Genomic DNA, 16,569 nt, shown 5'->3' with positions numbered 1-16,569 from the left:
ATAAATAAATCCAGAGGAGAATGAATGTCACAGTTGCTGCATGTTACTTTTTTCAAGTGAATTTGTGTATGCTGTGTTTTTTTGTTCTTTTAAATGACAGCTATCAACACATTTGTATCAATGTGTTTTCAAATATTTCTGAGAAAAAAAAAAAGAATGGGAAACTTTTTTCAACTGCAACTTTTTGTATACAACTTTTTTGCCTGACCCAAAAACTTCTGCATCAATTTTGTCAAAATTAAAAAAAAAATCTCTTCATGTCATGGTTTGCATCCTCACTGCTACTGTAATGAAATGTGCACTGTCTGGGAATAAATGTGTCTATTTTGGGTCTGAAGTGTTGTTTCATTGCATAATCTAGATTCTGCTAAACAAACCAGCCTGATGATTCTTCCCCTGTGATGTGTTGTTTTGCCCTTCAGCACGTACCAACTGGTTTATCAGCCAGTGTCTGACTACATGTTTAGGAATTCCTCTCCCAATCTGATATCATGACCTAAAAATGTTTGGATGTCCCTGGTGCTCATCAGACCAGCTGACACAGAGGAGGGAAACGGGCTGAGGTGACTATAAATGGACCAAACTGTTTGACGATCTGCTTTTTGAACAGAGCAACAAGAAGATGGCCGTAGAACTTTCTGTGGTCAGTGTGGGAGCTGTCCTCTTACTTGTGCTGCTGTTGTTGGCACTGAGCGGTGTTTTTGATCAGAAGAGCAGAGCTGAAAAGGACGACAAGGAACGTAAGTCTTCAGGATCAATGAATCAATAAATAGCACAGATGTTATTTGCATGCAAAAATGACAAAAGAAATACAAGAAAGTCCGTCTCTTGGTCGGTGAGTAAAGTTCTGTAACTTAAGGATGAATACAACAACAGAATTTAAAATTTGAAGTATTCTGATCAAAGTCTCACGTATGTTTCTGAGTTTCTTTTAAATTGATGTAACATTGATTAATACATAGATTTCTTTTTATTTAAAACCCGATAATTAAAACCCATGATTAAAAGGTTTTGCTGGTTTGGCATTTCATGTATGGATTATGGTTTCTTGAAATTTATTTCATTTATGATGTGCACATAAACCTGATTTGGTTTGTTTGGTTTAAACTCTCGCTCTGTTATCACAGTGGGAAATCAGTGGACTTGGCGGAGGTTTGCATTTTCAGAATGTTTTCCTCAGTCTGAGTGATTACTTTAACCATTACTTTAACCTAGTGGAAACTTTTTCCACAGCGCCCCCCACCCCTTTTAAACTTTAAACTTTTTCCACAGCGCCCCCCACCCCTCCCCACTTATGTACTTAAGACTATTGTCAAGATGCTAAGTTAACAGGTTCGCAACATTAATTCATAAAAAAGAGGAAATTAAGGAAATAAAATGACAAATCAGTGCTATGGAAAATTAAAATTGCCCTACTCCATACTTACTCTTATGTTTCTTCTTCTGTGATCTAGATGCCCATTCTGGAACTGTCCCAAAATGTCGCTCTGAGTTTCTTCCTCGTTCCTCATCTCCATCCATCCCAGGTCCTCGTGGTTTCTTTCTTATTGGGAACATGATGGAGCTGGCACACGACCATCTGCCCATTCACCTGACTCAGTTGGCACGACGCTACGGGAACATTTATCGTCTTAAATGTGGAAACACAAGTAATCAAATCAATTCCAACGTCATTCTTCAGTATAAATGTATAATCGTACCGTATGATGTCACAGAAAAACTGTTTATGTTGGTTTACCAGCCATGGTGGTGCTGAGCAGCAGTGACCTCATCAGAGAAGCACTGGTGAAGAAATGGTCTGACTTTGCTGGGAGACCAATATCATACACAGGTGAATATATATAAATATATATATATTAAACAAATACATATATATATATATATTTACAAATATATGTGTGTGTGTCTCAGGTGATATTGTGTCAGGTGGAGGGCGCTCCATCTCTCTGGGGGACTATACAGAGGAGTGGAGGGCACATCGTCGTCTGGTCCACGGAGCTTTGCAGCGTTGCTGCCACCAATCTTTGCAAGAAGTGATCGAGAAACAGGCGCTGCATCTGCGACAGGTAAACGGCAGAGAAAATATATATTATGTAATTCAGTAGACACTAGAAACATGACGATAATAATGTATAAAGAATGACAGAAATGCAAAGAACAGATTAACCAAAAAGGGGGGTTTTCTGTCACGATCCTGCAGGTTTTGATGGACTATCAGGAGAGGGCCGTGGATCTTGCGGAGGATTTCACAGTGGCTGCCAGTAACGTCATTACCACATTGGCTTTTGGGAAAGAGGTATATCTTTGGTTCCACAGCTTGGTTCATGCCCTGGGTAAATAAAAAGCAGCAGTGGAGATTTATAACAAAATTTGCCTTTTATCAATGAACAGTGATTGAGGCAGTGCAGTGACTCCTGAGAGCTGGGGAATTCCACTGTTTATGTTGCTCTTTTTAGCAGCTTCCTGCACACATGCACATTCATAATGTGTGACTCCCCCAGTGGACAGTTGCAATAGACTACCATTTGTGAAAAAAAAAAAATTGTGTGTTTTAGTATGACAAGAGTTCCACAGAGCTGCAGCAGCTGCACTGCTGTCTGAATGAAATAGTCGGCCTGTGGGGCTCCTCCTGGATTTCTGTGCTGGACTCCTTCCCACTGCTCAGGGTTGGTAGATATGGAGCAATCTGACGTTACAAGAGTGATTAGCAAAAATGGATATTAACACACTGACCCTCTCTGTCTGTTTTTTTTGACAGAAATTACCAAACCCTGTGTTTTCCCGTCTTCTGAAAGAAGTAGCCAAGAGGGATGAAATAATACAACATCACCTCAACAGTTACAAAGTCAGTACAACCACATGATAAAATGAGTCATAAGATCAGAAGGTCATGGAGAATGGAAGGACTGTGTTTTGCTACAATAACTGGCACTTAAACTCAATTGTGTAACCACAAACACCACACGCAATGCAAGGTAGCTCATGTATAGCCATGGGTACGCAAACCTTAGTTTGAGGACCCTTGATCTAAGTCGAACTAGAAGTTGATTTTAAATGTTTTAAATGGTTGTTATTACCACACTTTTTTTTGAGTGAGTTAGTGAGTTTTTTAAAGTATTTTTAAACCTCATTTTGTTTTCACAGTCGCATGGCAAAAAGGAAGGCACCATTACACAGTCTCTCCTCCAGGGAGTGGACGAACAGAACACCCGAGAAGACGGAGAGGTGAGAAGGTTCACCAATACACAACTGGGGAATGAATAAAGAATAAGAATAACGGGTTAAATCAGTTGAACACCAATGTTCTCCCTGTTCCTCGTCTCCAGCATCTCACAGATGTTCATGTTCACATGGCCACTGTGGATCTTATCATTGGGGGAACAGAGACTGCTGCAGCCTGGCTCAACTGGACCATAGCCTTCCTTCTGCACAGACCAGAGGTTTAGCTTCAGTCCTGACATTTTCTTTTTAATTTGTCAACCTACATATATATTGTCAGTGAACTTCATTTTATTCTAACCTTTAGATACAGACCAAAGTATACGAGGAGCTGTGTACTGTACTGGAGAGCCGATACCCAAAGTACAGTGACAGACACAGACTTCCTGTTCTCTGCTCTCTGATCAGCGAGGTTCTCAGACTCAGGCCGGTGGCCCCACTGGCTGTTCCACACAGAGCCATCAGAGACAGCAGGTGAGCTTTCCTGAATTTGAAAGACAAGATTTATATTTATTATTCTATTTTCTTCTCTTTCCTGTGCATGTTGAGGCTTGATGAGATTGGACAAGGACAACAATTTGAGTTCCCACATCTAAGGCTTTCCCAGTCTTTGACAAAAAGTAGTTTATTTAATAATTTTAATATGAGGTTTGGGGAAGGGGCAGCAGAGGTGAAATTTCCTTCTCCCATGCAGTAATTTATATCTGATCACAAGGATCTCCGCTACACCTTCCAAATTTGACAGCCAACCACCAAGGAGCAAAAAATCCCGCTTAACTTCGTGGTTCCCATGGGGGGCGCCAATGCACTTCATAACATTAAATCTCCGAAAAACAGTAGTCAAGGAGAATACTTTGTAAGAAACACAATTCACCAAAAAATAAGTAATATTGACAGAAAAAGTATATTGACAGAGTTAAATGTTTTTATACCTAAATTACAATGAGGAAAAAATACAAATATTATAGTGAAATACTTTTTTTTTCTCTTAGTTTTAGGAGTGTTGTTATAACTCTCTGGTTAATTCAGTGCTGGTTAACACATTTTAATGTCCAACCTTCACATGGTTAGCATTGCAGGTTACTTTATCCCCAAGAACACTGTCGTCATTCCTAACCTTTTTGGAGCACACCACGACCCTGCGGTTTGGACCGACCCGTACAGCTTCAGACCAGGTACCGCTCTAACTCATTCCTCTCATTTTTCTCAGCACTCCCTAAATAAAATGCTTACTTTCTTACTTTAGAGCGCTTTCTGGAAGGAGGCGGAGGCTCCAACCGGGCCCTCATCCCATTTGGAGGCGGAGCTCGGCTCTGCCTGGGAGAGTCTGTCGGTAAAATGGAGCTCTTCTTATTCACCGGCTACTTGTTGAGAGATTTTGAGTTTATCCTCCCTGTGAGTGAGACTTCACTGCCTGAGCTGAGAGGAATTGCCACTGTTGTGCTCAAAATCAAATCCTACAACGTCATTGTACGACCAAGACCTGTGGCTAGTTCCTGATCTGCAGGGGGAACACCGCAGTACTCAAACGGTCCTACTTCAGTACTGCCAGTATTACCACTAATTACAGTTACACATATCAAACCAGTTCAGATAAGTGATGAAAAATATTTATTCCTAACAACATACGCTATATGTCGAATGTGTCAAAGCTACAATGTACTATGAAGTATTGCCGTGGTGGGTATTTAAATTACGGTAAAAAGAACAGAGAGAGAGAGAGCATGCCAGATTATAGAACACCTGTGTTTTTAACAACTAAATGAATCATTAAATTCTAATAGAAAGCACTTTGTTTTTTCTGGTGTATATACTATACAAGCGTGCGCACACACATCTTCACACTAACTCCAGCACTTACTGTGTGTGTATAATTCAAAATGTTTGACCGTTAGCTTGGTCGGCACCGGCAGCTACACCTGTCCATGGGTCTGGGTGAGAGTGTTTGGATGAAAAATGCACTGAGCTAGAAATAAATAATTTCTTTTTGCTTTTTATTACACTGTACTTTAAAATAAAATTCTAAAAAATAAAAATGTTCTACGTTCTGTGAGTTCTGGTTAAAGCTGTCGTCTTGCTGATTAGCCAAAGGTGTTAGCAGGAGTTAGCAAAACAAAAACCTTTATTTGAAGAAATCGTGTGCTTCATAGTGTGACGCTAAACTACTCTTTACTAACCAATTGTAGCTTTAAAGTATGAAATACAAAACCTAGAATATTTCAGGGAGTCTGACAGCACCACCTTGTGGACAAACATTGCTACAAGGCGCAGTACAGTATAGAGCAGGGGGCGCCAAGTAGTACCCGTGGACCACCTTAGGTGCCCACGGGGGATGTTCTAAAAATAAAACTAGTCAACAAGGGGGTCGAAAATGATACTGTTACTGTACTTTTTGAATCAGTTACACTTGCAATGATATTCAAATGGATGCAATGACGATGGTATAAGTGTCTAATACTGTATGTCCCAGAAGATTATTACATTGTTCGGGAAGTCTGTATCTCTTCGTATTACTAAGTGTACTTCAAGTAGCTCTCAGTTAAAAAAAGGTTGGTGACCCCTGGTATGGAGACATCAGGCTTGTAAATAACCTAAAATTCTGAATTTTGAAAATTTGAAGACTGTCTGCAGGTCACAACTAAGTAAAATACACTGAATACATGACTACCAGTGAGAAACCGGAAGTGAGAAAGTGTGCCATCAAACTGTTTACCACAGTCACACAAACATTTCCTCTATTTTCCTCACGAGGAACGAGGAACTCTAACCCGAGGTGACGGATTCTGAAATCAGTAACAGTTATTTTTAAACTTATCACTGAAAAACATTTTATGTCTCATTCTATAAGTTAATTATTAGTCAAGAAATGAAGAACAAAAGCATGGGTCCACTCAAACAAAAGCCTAACTGGACCACTGACCCAGTTTAATTACAGACTGAAGTTTCACTATTACATCGATTTACATTTGTCTACATTTGTGCCTTGTTAATCAAAAGCAGGTTCTAAAAAAAATGTTTCCCGGAGTGACATAAAACACGGATTAACTGTGAGCGAATTTTAATTGACCAGAAAAACTGCATCCAATCACACGTGGTATACGATGTTCTCTGTCAAGCCACCTGTCAAAGACAGAAATACATAGGCGTTGGAGAACAGAGCTGCCAGTGAGTGCAGTAAAACAAGAAAAGAGAAGAAGAATAAAGCGCTCACCTTGTGACGGTGGAATGAACATAAGCTCGTAATAAGCACAATTCGACTGCGTCAGTAAACCTGAAGCGTAATCACAACACAGACAGTTAGTCATGAGACGTCACCTGTGTCGAGCTGCAAGTAACAAACAGACAGCACACCTGTTGGCTGCCACTGCCTCGGCTGAGTGACTCTCCTGACGTGTTTGCAGTAAATTGCAAGTCCTGTTAGCGCAGCCACGGACAGAGTCACCAAAATCACGGACGCCACAACAGTGGACGTGGGAAGGATGCCCTCGTGTGTCCTTTCTTCTGCTTCAAATCAACATAAAGAATTAAAATGTACTGTCATTTCATGTACATACACTTTGCAGGAGTACATTGTAATTGGTTGACTAACCCACGTAAGATAGTCATCTCACGTCATGGGTGACGCAGTATTTTTGTGTCTGTCCATTACATGATCAAAAACGTTACAGTTGTTTCATCTTTGTACATTTAGTAGCCTCACAGGTATATTTGCTAACAGTAGCTACTAGCTTTCTGAAATACTTACCAAAATGGGCTAATGGCTAGTTTAATAGTTTAGTATTATTATTTAGTCAATTCTGGTACCTAATAGTTTGTTAAACAGTAAGTTAAATCAAGGTAGGAGGTGGGAAAAATAAGTCAAGAAATAGAAATAACTATGTATAGGAAAGATAAGTAATGGTCAGCTGCTACTTCACTGTTTCTATAATATGACATGGTACCTGAGTGGCTGGGAGTGGTCGTCACCTCTTCATAAGAATCTGATGAAGAAAATTTGAAAAATTACATACAGTACATAATAACTCTTTTGTTATGGTTGGTGGAGATATTTTTAGATTGAAAAGCTTGACCTCTGACCTTGAACCTGAACGTTGATTTCTAAGCAGTGCCGAATTTTTATGTGATCATAACTACATCTGTACCAAGCACTGTCCCTGATGCTGGCAGACCGCAGAGTCAACCATGTGTCCTTCACCTCAGCTCCTTCAGACCTCAATGGTATGGGTCTCCCTCCCTTGACCACTGACCATGAGACATTGAGTGGCCTGTCTTGTCTCTCTGTGTCCGCTGCACAGTTCAGTTTCAGGTCTGTTCCGCTTTTCACCTTCATTGATGGGAGGAAACTGCATTCTGAGAGAAGAACAAATCGCATTTGATTCATCGCTCAGTGGAACCTTTTTTGGTCAAAGGGAACCAAAAGCATAACTTCCAACTTCACAAAGACTCTCTAACTTCCATTTCTACTTCTGGAAATGACCAGAATTACCGTGATAGATAGGTAAAGCCGACTGTTAAGTTTAATGCAATTTATTTGCTGAATTAATGGAAATGTTAACACGTAACCACAAATTTATATAATGTTCAAAACCTTAAAAATGTGTGAAGTTTCTTTAGATTATGTTTATTTTGTTAGTTTTAGGACCTAAAAACATTAACTGACATTTAAAGTCAGCATTAAACATGGGTAGTGGCGCTTCGGCCCAGAGGCAATGTCTCTGTCATTGGTGTGGAACTCCAGGGTTCACCTCCTGGGCGAGATCAAATCCCAGTTAGGGCAGTTGGTACCTTCCAGTGGACTCACCACCCACAGGAAGGTTCAGGGGGGTTGGTATGGTGCAGTGTGATTTGGGTGGTGGTCATAGAGACTGCTGCCCCGGTGACCCAGTAACGGATAAGCTGATGAAAATGGATGGATGGATGGATGGATGGATGGATGGATGGACTGGATGGATGGATGGATGGACTGATTAAACAGAGGTTGTCAAACATTTGCACCCTCTGTTGGTGAATTATATTTTGTATTTGCGAAATGATGGTTACACAAAAATGAGAAAACAAAGCAGTGTATGTGTGTGTTTAAGAATTGGGTTTTTCATTGAATTGGCACCTTAACGGCACAGTGCACCTTAACAAACATCTTAATAACATTATTAGAAACAAATTCTCTTTTTAAATACACTATGTTCAACAACATGTATTTTTATGTGGGTCATACTTGTAGTACTTGAACGTACAAATATTTTCTCAGCTGATTGAAAGTGTAAAAACTTTTAAGAAAAAGTAAAATGTGATCTACTCATTAACATTCATAAGAACTGATGTTGTGTAATCTCACCTCTCACTCTTAACGATATGTTTTTGACCTGAGTACAATCCCAGCCTGGACAGACCTCACAGCTGTACAGTCCTTCGTCAGATTTGCTCAAATTTTTCAAAAGAAGAGACAGCTGTCCGTTTTCATCAGATTTCCATGCTGCACGTTCACAATCCTGGCTGTGACGAGGCATGGAAAGTATAACTTTAGGTTCGCCGGCATCATTGGAATACTTCATCCATTTCAGCCTGCTGCCTTTCTCCGGAGAGACACAAGGGAGGAGAACATGCCCATCTACTGAAGCAGACACTGTCTGTGATGAATGAGCTATGACGTAGCATAGAAACAGGCAAAAAAAAGCAAAACTGTAATTATACAAGCAATTAATGACATGATTAATAATTCAAGAATACCTCAGTGACCAGCTCACCTATGCAGTCAAGTGGAATCAGTAACAGGACGGTTAGAAAAAAACCCTGTGGAGGTGAAGGTGCCATTATTTTCAAGTGGATGTGTGCTACAGCCCGAGCATCTTTGGTTTCCCCTCACCACCTATTTTCACTTCTCCAAGTTACACTAACTCAGATGCAAACTCCAACATATTAACTTCTGTACATAGTGTTACCTGGTTGCAGGGTGGTTAGCAGTTGACATCATGTGACCAAATACAGGAAGTAGTATGTGGCTAAGCTATGCTATGCTATTCTATTCTATTTTATTCTTACATCTGTTGGGATCTATTTTCAATATTAATACTCTGTAATATTACAAGGTAATACTGTTTAACTACTTGTTGTGTTAATGTCTAATATATTATATATATACTGTATAATTCATGATAAAATGTAAATGTTCAATATATATGAATTATACAAATTATAATATTGTTTGATGAAACAAAGTTTCTCAGTAGATTCACGCACAAGCCAAATTAAGTTTTCATAAACAGAGGTTTAATGAACATATTACACATCTAATCTCATTTAAATTTAGTCGACTAAAATAATTGATTAATTTGATATTATGTCAACTGTAGCTAAACTGAAATTAAAACACTAAATGTGATGATGTAAAACTTTCATCAACTGCAAAAATCCACCAAAACGTTCAACTTCTGCCAACAGTTCCTGCTGCCACTGATGTGTCACTTCTCCATAATGGTGATGTGGTTCATTTGAATAAAACCCAGGCTTTCATTATCATGGAAGTTTATGTCATATTTATGTCATGTCGATGTTTCTTCATGGGTGACACTAGTGTCTTTTCCTTCCCTCTGTGCTAGGATTCAGGGTAATTGTGAAAATTCTAATCATGCAACAACTAACGTAGGAACCTTGCGACTGCAAAGTGAAACTGTCCCTACACTTCCTCTTCTGGGGTCATTTTTATAACGTGTCAGAAAAAGTCCTCTGTGTCTAACAGTGCAGTTTTCACTTTTGCTCTCAACAACCGTTCACAGAAATGGACAGCCGTGTTCAAGGTAAGGTCAAGGATTTGTTCTCATCTTTTAAATCCACATTCAGTTCTATCTGATCTGAACTGAACTGAACTGAACTGAACTGTAGCAGGGAGAGAATTAATGATAATATAGTGGGTGTGGTACTCACCTAAAATGTTTGGGGCTTTGTTCACAGGTGGTAAAGCGTTTGGTCTCCTTAAGACTCAGCAGGGAGAGAAATTAAACTCTATTAATGAGGTGGGTCAAATTGACATCTTTAAATAAAGTCATCAGGTTACAGACAATACTGTTTGATACAAAAATGCTCATAGTAATAATATTTAATAATAATAATATAATAAGTGTCATTTATTTACTTTATTCTCTGTCAGGCTTTTCTATCAGACCCAAAATATGCAGAAGAGGAGGATCTTTCCTCCAAGCTTGAAATGTTTAAAAGTAAGTACTGCCACTCACTTCTCAGCTGACTGTTGAACTCAAGCACTCTTAATACATTTAGTAATAAGCTCATGTTTGTTTGTATTATAGAAAAATACATGGAGTTTGATCTAAACGACAAAGGAGAAATAGGTAAGAGATTTTGCGCCCACAGTGACCAAATGTTCCTTAGACAATGTTTACTCATTCTGTATCTGATGATCACTGTCACAGACATAATGGGGTTGAAACGCATGCTGGAAAAACTGGGGTTGGCCAAGACTCACCTAGAGCTGAAAAAGATGATGTCAGACGTGGTCGGATGTTCATCCAAAGATACAATCAGCTACAGTGACTTCCTGAACATGATGCTGGGGAAAAGAAATGCAATACTAAAACTGTGAGTATGCAACACTGGCTAATTGGCAAATTAATTTCCATTTTAAATTAATAGTGAGTGGTTTCACAGGAATGACATATATTGGAGTATTGGAGCCAGTCATTTCAGTTTTGCAAGATAAAGTTGCATTATCACGAGTAAGGAAAAAAGTACATTTAAGAGAATAAATAATCTTAATTAATAGTTAATGAGAACAGTGTTCTAATAATACCAAAGTCATACTCCTGTAAATAATACATTAAATATAATAATGTAAAAGTTTAGGAGCCATTTGGTTCCACCTGATGAGGTTCAAAATATATTTTCATATCATATCAACATGTATAATATAACTAAGAGAGTGTGAGTACCTGATGCTACTACCTTTTCTTCCTCAAGGATTCTAATGTTTGAAGACAAAGGGAAGGAACCAGAGCAAAATGACGTCGGACCACCGTGTCGCAAGAGGTTTTCAGACCTGCCTTGAGAAAAAGGAAAGACCGTTAATGTGACTCTTCTTAAATGACATTAAATCTGCATTTTGATAAGAATATTTGAGACAATTTTTTATTATCTGTAAAAAAAAAATGTAAATAAAATAAAAAACAAAGAATGCGCATTCTGTTTTTTAACAAATGGCAGGAAAATGGGCAGCAAAATAATGCTCAAGCAGGTTTTAAAAACAACAACAACAAATAACTCCAAAAAATTCCAAAACACTTAAAATCTAAATATTTTATTGATGCCAAACTATATCATTATATCGTAAAGGCTATTGTAAGATAAAGAAAAGAGCTAGAGTTGGCTTAAAACGTTTGAAAAACGTAAAACGATGGAGACGTTTGATAAAAGTCTCCATCCCAGCTGGTGGCAGTATTTCACTAAATCACTATCAGTCACTAATGTAACAGTCATAACGGCAGAGAAGAAGACCGGAAGTTGTAAACGCAACCAGGAATATTGGAAGAACGGAACGAATTTTAGAATTTAATGCGTTAATAAATTAATAGAACGGTGAGTACATTTTTAGTAACGGTTATACGCCACGAACATCTGTTGCACATTAAACTTGTGTCTCTGACACGGGTTGTTTTACACTGCCTGCAAACGATTACTAGTGCTAACCAGGTAGCATTTAGCTAAAGAATGTAGTAGGATTTAGTAAAGTGAAGGCTTGTTGGCGATTTTGTGTTTGAGTTTTTGTTAAACAATTCAGTGTAGTAAAAATATAGCTAAATAAAAGTACAATACAATTGTGTTTGTTAAGTTTACATGGTGAGACTATGAAGCGGAGATTAGCCGGTAGCTCAGCAGTGAAATGATTCCAGTTTTCACTGCGGTTATGTTTTGGGTTGTCAGGAGGATGAGCAGCTCAGAGGAAGTGTCCTGGATATCCTGGTTCTGTGGACTCAGAGGAAACGAGTTCTTTTGTGAGGTTCGTCTGCTGCATTGTCGTTTGCCTACTGCTGTATGAAACTGTGTTGTTGTTGCCGTGTTTGTTGTAACTCGTGGCTACCTCTGCTGTGGGACAGGTCGATGAAGACTACATTCAGGACAAATTCAACCTGACCGGTTTAAATGAGCAAGTGCCTCACTACCGTCAGGCTCTCGACATGATCCTGGACCTAGAGCCTGGTGAGATCATCAAAGAAGAAACCACAATAAATAAAATAAATAAAAACTGCAAAGAAAGTACAATGAGCAAACATTAATAAATATTTGATTTGCCCTTACAGATGAGGAACTTGAAGACAACCCAAACCAGAGTGACCTGATAGAGCAAGCAGCAGAGATGCTCTATGGGCTGATACATGCACGCTACATATTAACAAACAGAGGCATTGCTCAAATGGTAGGCTGACTTGCAACCTTATTTTCATTCATCAGTGAAATAGGTAAAAATCTGTTTAAAAATAAATCCTACTTTACAGCTGGAAAAATATCAACAAGGAGATTTTGGCTATTGCCCTAGGGTCTACTGCGAGAATCAGCCGATGCTTCCTATTGGTTAGTCTCAGATTTCTTTCAATTTCTTTTAACCTTTATTTCAGCATAAACGCTAATGGGACTCTGTTTTCTGAAGGTTTGTCAGACATACCCGGAGAGGCAATGGTGAAGCTTTACTGTCCAAAGTGCATGGACGTCTACACCCCAAAGTCATCCAGACACCACCACACAGATGGAGCCTACTTTGGAACAGGGTTCCCCCACATGCTGTTTATGGTGCACCCAGAATATCGTCCAAAGCGTCCAGCCAACCAGTTTGTGCCAAGGTTTGAACTCCATTATCTTTTATCATTTACATTAGTTATTCCATTTGTATGCATTTCTGCAGTGTTGCCAGATTCTCAAATTGCAGTTGAGCAATTGACCGTATTTTGGTAGCAGGATAAAATTAGTAAAATAAAATGTAAATAAAATAAATAAACCTGTGACTCTTCTTCTACCTCTGTTTAGGTTATACGGTTTCAAGATTCATCCAATGGCTTATCAACTTCAACTTCAGGCTGCATCAAGTTTCAAAAGCCCAGTCAAGACAATTCGCTGAACCTTAGTGCTGACAAGAAGAAAACAAAAACAGTTGGACTCATTTAGTACTGGTTTGAAAGAATGGATTATATGTATATGCCCAATAAATGTTCCTACAAGTTATGTCAACTTTTTGTTGATATTTTGAATTTAATCACAGCTGTTTATAACTGATTTTTAATCTGTCTAATTTGGGGTTGAAAAGCATGCTATAATATTCAAGAGTAAATCTTTTTACAGGTCTCTGGACTTTTCACTAATCTGATGTCAGCAGAAAACATTGACTGACAGACAATATCAGTCTTTATTAAAAATAAATACAGTATACTATGTAGTAGGTTTAGTTTGTTTGGTGTGACATTTTTTTAAATGCTTTCTCCTGACAAAATTAAAATGACCATTTTACACAGACCAAATCTTAACATTTTTGTTCCTGTATGTACATAAATAAATACTTAAATGTACTATATATGTAGTCTTTATCTGTTTTACAAATTTGGTGGGAGTCAAAAATATACTTTTCAACCAGCAGTTGAACTTAGTGTGGATCAATTGTTGCAACACGCATTTTCAATCATTATTCTTAGTAAAATATAAAACCCACAAAATGCAATTAAATGCACATTTTATTTTTTTTCATTAAAAAGGCAAGCCACAGAGCAACAATAGTTGCCATTGTCTAAAAACTATTTTTTCTGGTGAAACTATTTTGTTTGTTTGTTGTTTTTTTTTTTTTGTTTTTTTTTTTTACACAGGAGAGTTTACTGCCATTGACCATGTAACTAAAAATCCAAAAAACATCTTTTGGGGGTTTAAATAAAAGCCTAACAAACATTCTATCCACAAAGAGATACATACATTTGACAATTACTTCTCTAAGCATAAAGGGACAACAGCAGGAGAAGATGCAGTCCTAAAAGGACAAAGGTCAAAAGGCTTTACAAACTTGATCAATGAAGAACATGTTGACAAATCCTGTGAAAGTCTAACAATGGGCTCATGTGGAAACATCACACAACACGTAAATGACACCAAAGGTTCTCTAATTTACAAATAAATTACTGCTTAGTAGAACATGTAGAGTGGAAGTCATGTTAAACAGGACGAGCTGCCTTCACCTGTCATGGATGTGTTCACTGTGACAGACGGCATCTTTTATTTACTGATCTCACTTGGCTGTGTGTAAATATATGTAGTTTGGGTGACAGTGAGGATTTACATATATATGGACAAACAGTGAGGGAGGTCTGTAGTTTTACAAACAATATCAAAACCTGAGTTAAACAGACCAATGCTAGTTTTTTTGTTTGTTAAATCAACTGAATATATTCATAGCAGGGGTGATGTGTACACTACAGAATACAAACAGGGCTGAGGGAAGCACTTTACTGTTTACTAATTTTGAAGGAAATTGTCATCCTTGGTCAACTACATGAGGTAAAAACACAATAATGATTCAGGGTTTTCAGGCAGCTGAATAACTTAAAACTCCTTATTTTGTACAGATACTATAAAAAAACATCAAGTCTATAAAAACGGGTTATTTCAAAATAGATCATTTTCCATCCAAACTACATATTAATTGGCTACAGGTTTAAGGGGCCAAAAAAAGAGATTTGATTTTAAAATTACCTGAGCAGTCAACAAAGGGAATATAACTTTGACAAAGAGAATAAAAATATTCACGTGTAATAGAGGTAATTTTGTTACAATTTTCTCTCCTGTAAACAGCAAAAAAAAACCAACTTGGCCATAGGATAAGTTTCAAAGGAAAATTGAACTAGAGAGAGTGGATTGGTTTAAAATGAACAATTTGAAAACCACAAGAAAAATGAAAAGCATTAAAACCAGACATCAATGAACTGACATAATTTAAAATTCTGTATGGGGTCATTGACGGTTAACGGACTAAGCTTTAAGATTAAAAACTCCAGATCTGTGCAGCTCCTCTACCTTCACTGCAAATTGAGCTCTCAGATTCAGAGTTACAAGTCACTACGTGATCAAAAACTTCAGTCACAGATGAGTGAGCTGTTCCTTTTTTGAATAGTCAAATACCAATGTGTGTAAAAGAGAGAATAAGTAAACGCTGGGGTCTGCACACTGAATAGGTGACGTCAAGAAGCGGAGAAAAGTCAAGAGTCAGTTACAACGCTGATGCTCCGCCATGTTTCTCCTACAAGACAAAGAAAACCAGAGAAGATGAATGATCATAGTCACAGGAGCAGTTAGGATTATTTTAGCTGTTCATCAAACAGCAAACATGTCTAAAATATTACATTCATCTCCCTGATTAACAGTTACTTTTTGAAAATTGACTGAAAAATAAAAAACTTTTTTTCCATTAGTTTCTTTAGGTTTTCCTGGTGCCACGGTCAGAGGGTGTGTACCTTATCTTGGTCAAAATCAGAGTCTGCCGTTATGACAATCCTCTTCTCTACTCGAGTCTCTGAAGAGCCGCTTTTCACTACCTGGGGCAGAAAAAAAATTCATTTATTCATCTTCTACTACAAAGCTGTGTCTAATCCCAGTTGGCTCTGGGAATGTGGGGTTAATCCAAAAGAATAGAATGACCCCGGCTGACCTTTGAAATGTGGGTGGTCGTGGTGGTGACTGTGGTGCCACTAGTCGTCTCCGAGGTAACAGTCTTGGAGCTGGACACAGATGTCCCATCTTTGTCCACGTCTGTCCCATCAACTGTCACCTACAAACATTTGAAAGAAAGCTAAGAATTTCTTCAGGACCGTGTCTCCACCAAGTGCTTCGCTTGCTCCTGTGCTGCCTCGAGCTGAATGTGCTCCACCCAGCCTGTCCGCTCCACCCAACCTGGCTTAGCCTCATCTTCAGCAGCCATGACTTCCATTCAGTTCAGCTGAGACACACCTGACAATGGCAGCTGCCTGAAAACCCTTACCTTCGTTGAGTCATAGGTGAAGGCCTTGGTCTGGACAAGGGGGACCTCTGTGGTGGAGATGCCAGTGGACAGAGAGTTGGAGGCAGCTGTGATGGTGACTGTCTGGGTCTGCACCAGAGGGGGCTGTGGATGGGAGCAGAGCCCCATCAGTGACTCTTTGCACCTCACATCAACCAATTTGTACCCAACCTTGAACTCCACATTGTCAAGCTTCTTCATTGCATGTACCACCCGTCTTATCACCCAATCAGCTCAAATTTAAAGTTTGTTAAACCACCACCACCGACAGTCCCAACAGAAGAAAAGTAGAAGTTAAAGGTTGATCCCAGTAAAGTCAG

The 16,569-nt window shown here is 38.7% G+C and overlaps 5 protein-coding genes across 16 annotated transcripts in view; 3 read left to right on the top strand and 2 right to left on the bottom strand.

Moving 5' to 3' along the window:
• The first annotated feature begins 2 nt into the window (after positions 1 to 2).
• On the top strand, positions 3 to 5,009 carry cyp21a2 (cytochrome P450, family 21, subfamily A, polypeptide 2). Its single transcript, XM_008323483.3, has 12 exons — positions 3 to 740; positions 1,455 to 1,649; positions 1,742 to 1,831; positions 1,912 to 2,066; positions 2,201 to 2,296; positions 2,556 to 2,666; positions 2,759 to 2,845; positions 3,145 to 3,225; positions 3,327 to 3,440; positions 3,527 to 3,693; positions 4,291 to 4,394; positions 4,466 to 5,009. The coding sequence occupies exons 1-12, from the start codon at positions 623 to 625 to the stop codon at positions 4,717 to 4,719; spliced, it is 1,572 nt and encodes a 523-aa protein (XP_008321705.1). The 5' UTR covers positions 3 to 622; the 3' UTR covers positions 4,720 to 5,009.
• LOC103388482 (uncharacterized) lies at positions 1,917 to 9,227 on the bottom strand. 3 transcript variants are annotated; one of them, XR_003051473.1, is made up of 8 exons: positions 8,964 to 9,227; positions 8,555 to 8,860; positions 7,297 to 7,569; positions 7,161 to 7,199; positions 6,571 to 6,720; positions 6,431 to 6,490; positions 2,168 to 2,329; positions 1,917 to 2,057 (listed from the first exon to the last, which is right to left on the bottom strand). XR_003051473.1 is itself a non-coding variant. In XM_008323482.2 (7 exons), the coding sequence occupies exons 1-7, from the start codon at positions 9,028 to 9,030 to the stop codon at positions 6,305 to 6,307; spliced, it is 933 nt and encodes a 310-aa protein (XP_008321704.1). In that variant the 5' UTR covers positions 9,031 to 9,197; the 3' UTR covers positions 6,106 to 6,304. The 3 variants fall into 3 exon arrangements, 1 of the variants encoding a protein (XP_008321704.1); XR_003051472.1 differs by having other exon boundaries at positions 6,571 to 6,723; positions 8,964 to 9,204; XM_008323482.2 differs by lacking the exons at positions 1,917 to 2,057; positions 2,168 to 2,329 and adding an exon at positions 6,106 to 6,339 and having other exon boundaries at positions 6,571 to 6,723; positions 8,964 to 9,197.
• A 667-nt stretch (positions 9,228 to 9,894) lies between these two features.
• LOC103388488 (allograft inflammatory factor 1-like) lies at positions 9,895 to 11,401 on the top strand. Of its 2 annotated transcripts, XM_008323490.3 has the most exons (6): positions 9,895 to 10,013; positions 10,168 to 10,229; positions 10,364 to 10,430; positions 10,521 to 10,562; positions 10,644 to 10,809; positions 11,188 to 11,401. In XM_008323490.3, exons 1-6 carry the CDS (start codon positions 9,995 to 9,997, stop codon positions 11,273 to 11,275), a joined length of 444 nt encoding a protein of 147 aa, XP_008321712.1. In that variant the 5' UTR covers positions 9,895 to 9,994; the 3' UTR covers positions 11,276 to 11,401. The 2 variants fall into 2 exon arrangements, with proteins under 2 accessions (XP_008321712.1, XP_008321711.1); XM_008323489.2 differs by lacking the exon at positions 9,895 to 10,013 and having other exon boundaries at positions 10,146 to 10,229.
• Positions 11,402 to 11,657: 256 nt separating this feature from the next.
• LOC103388489 (casein kinase II subunit beta) lies at positions 11,658 to 14,106 on the top strand. Its single transcript, XM_008323491.3, has 7 exons — positions 11,658 to 11,802; positions 12,148 to 12,223; positions 12,321 to 12,423; positions 12,525 to 12,640; positions 12,720 to 12,795; positions 12,872 to 13,061; positions 13,246 to 14,106. The coding sequence occupies exons 2-7, from the start codon at positions 12,152 to 12,154 to the stop codon at positions 13,334 to 13,336; spliced, it is 648 nt and encodes a 215-aa protein (XP_008321713.1). The 5' UTR covers positions 11,658 to 11,802; positions 12,148 to 12,151; the 3' UTR covers positions 13,337 to 14,106.
• The window catches only part of LOC103388490 (uncharacterized), a 30,383-nt gene continuing 27,739 nt past the window's right edge, over positions 13,926 to 16,569 (bottom strand). For 8 of the 9 annotated variants that reach the window (XM_025061408.1, XM_008323496.3, XM_008323492.3 and 5 more), the window contains 4 exons: positions 16,232 to 16,354; positions 15,902 to 16,021; positions 15,708 to 15,788; positions 13,926 to 15,493 (listed from right to left, as the gene is read on the bottom strand). In XM_025061408.1, coding sequence (XP_024917176.1) covers positions 15,464 to 15,493; positions 15,708 to 15,788; positions 15,902 to 16,021; positions 16,232 to 16,354 — 354 coding nt within the window. In that variant the 3' untranslated portion in view covers positions 13,926 to 15,463. The remainder of the gene's footprint in view (positions 15,494 to 15,707; positions 15,789 to 15,901; positions 16,022 to 16,231; positions 16,355 to 16,569) is intronic. The other variant, XM_008323497.3, reaches the window with a different exon arrangement.

This window comes from Cynoglossus semilaevis, chromosome 13, assembly GCF_000523025.1.
Source record: "Cynoglossus semilaevis isolate Cse_v1.0 chromosome 13, Cse_v1.0, whole genome shotgun sequence".
NCBI classification, from domain to species: Eukaryota; Metazoa; Chordata; class Actinopteri; order Pleuronectiformes; family Cynoglossidae; genus Cynoglossus; species Cynoglossus semilaevis.
Note: the sequence above shows the minus strand (reverse complement) of the source record. Positions and strands in the feature narration are given on the sequence as shown.

Excerpts from the sequence above, each read along its gene's own strand:
- cyp21a2 (XM_008323483.3), top strand. The coding sequence starts at position 623 with ATGGCCGTAGAACTTTCTGTGGTCAGTGTGGGAGCTGTCCTCTTACTT. Across the intron at positions 1,832-1,911 it reads GAGACCAATATCATACACAG|GTGATATTGTGTCAGGTGGA; the intron begins GTGAATATATAT and ends TGTGTGTCTCAG. Across the intron at positions 3,694-4,290 it reads AGAGCCATCAGAGACAGCAG|CATTGCAGGTTACTTTATCC; the intron begins GTGAGCTTTCCT and ends TCACATGGTTAG.
- LOC103388489 (XM_008323491.3), top strand. The coding sequence starts at position 12,152 with ATGAGCAGCTCAGAGGAAGTGTCCTGGATATCCTGGTTCTGTGGACTC. Across the intron at positions 12,224-12,320 it reads GAAACGAGTTCTTTTGTGAG|GTCGATGAAGACTACATTCA; the intron begins GTTCGTCTGCTG and ends GCTGTGGGACAG. Across the intron at positions 13,062-13,245 it reads GCCAACCAGTTTGTGCCAAG|GTTATACGGTTTCAAGATTC; the intron begins GTTTGAACTCCA and ends ACCTCTGTTTAG.
- LOC103388482 (XM_008323482.2), bottom strand. The coding sequence starts at position 9,030 with ATGGCACCTTCACCTCCACAGGGTTTTTTTCTAACCGTCCTGTTACTG. Across the intron at positions 7,200-7,296 it reads AATCAACGTTCAGGTTCAAG|ATTCTTATGAAGAGGTGACG; the intron begins GTCAGAGGTCAA and ends TTTCTTCATCAG. Across the intron at positions 6,724-7,160 it reads GACCACTCCCAGCCACTCAG|CAGAAGAAAGGACACACGAG; the intron begins GTACCATGTCAT and ends GTTGATTTGAAG.
- LOC103388488 (XM_008323489.2), top strand. The coding sequence starts at position 10,146 with ATGTTTGGGGCTTTGTTCACAGGTGGTAAAGCGTTTGGTCTCCTTAAG. Across the intron at positions 10,230-10,363 it reads AATTAAACTCTATTAATGAG|GCTTTTCTATCAGACCCAAA; the intron begins GTGGGTCAAATT and ends ATTCTCTGTCAG. Across the intron at positions 10,431-10,520 it reads CAAGCTTGAAATGTTTAAAA|AAAAATACATGGAGTTTGAT; the intron begins GTAAGTACTGCC and ends TTTGTATTATAG.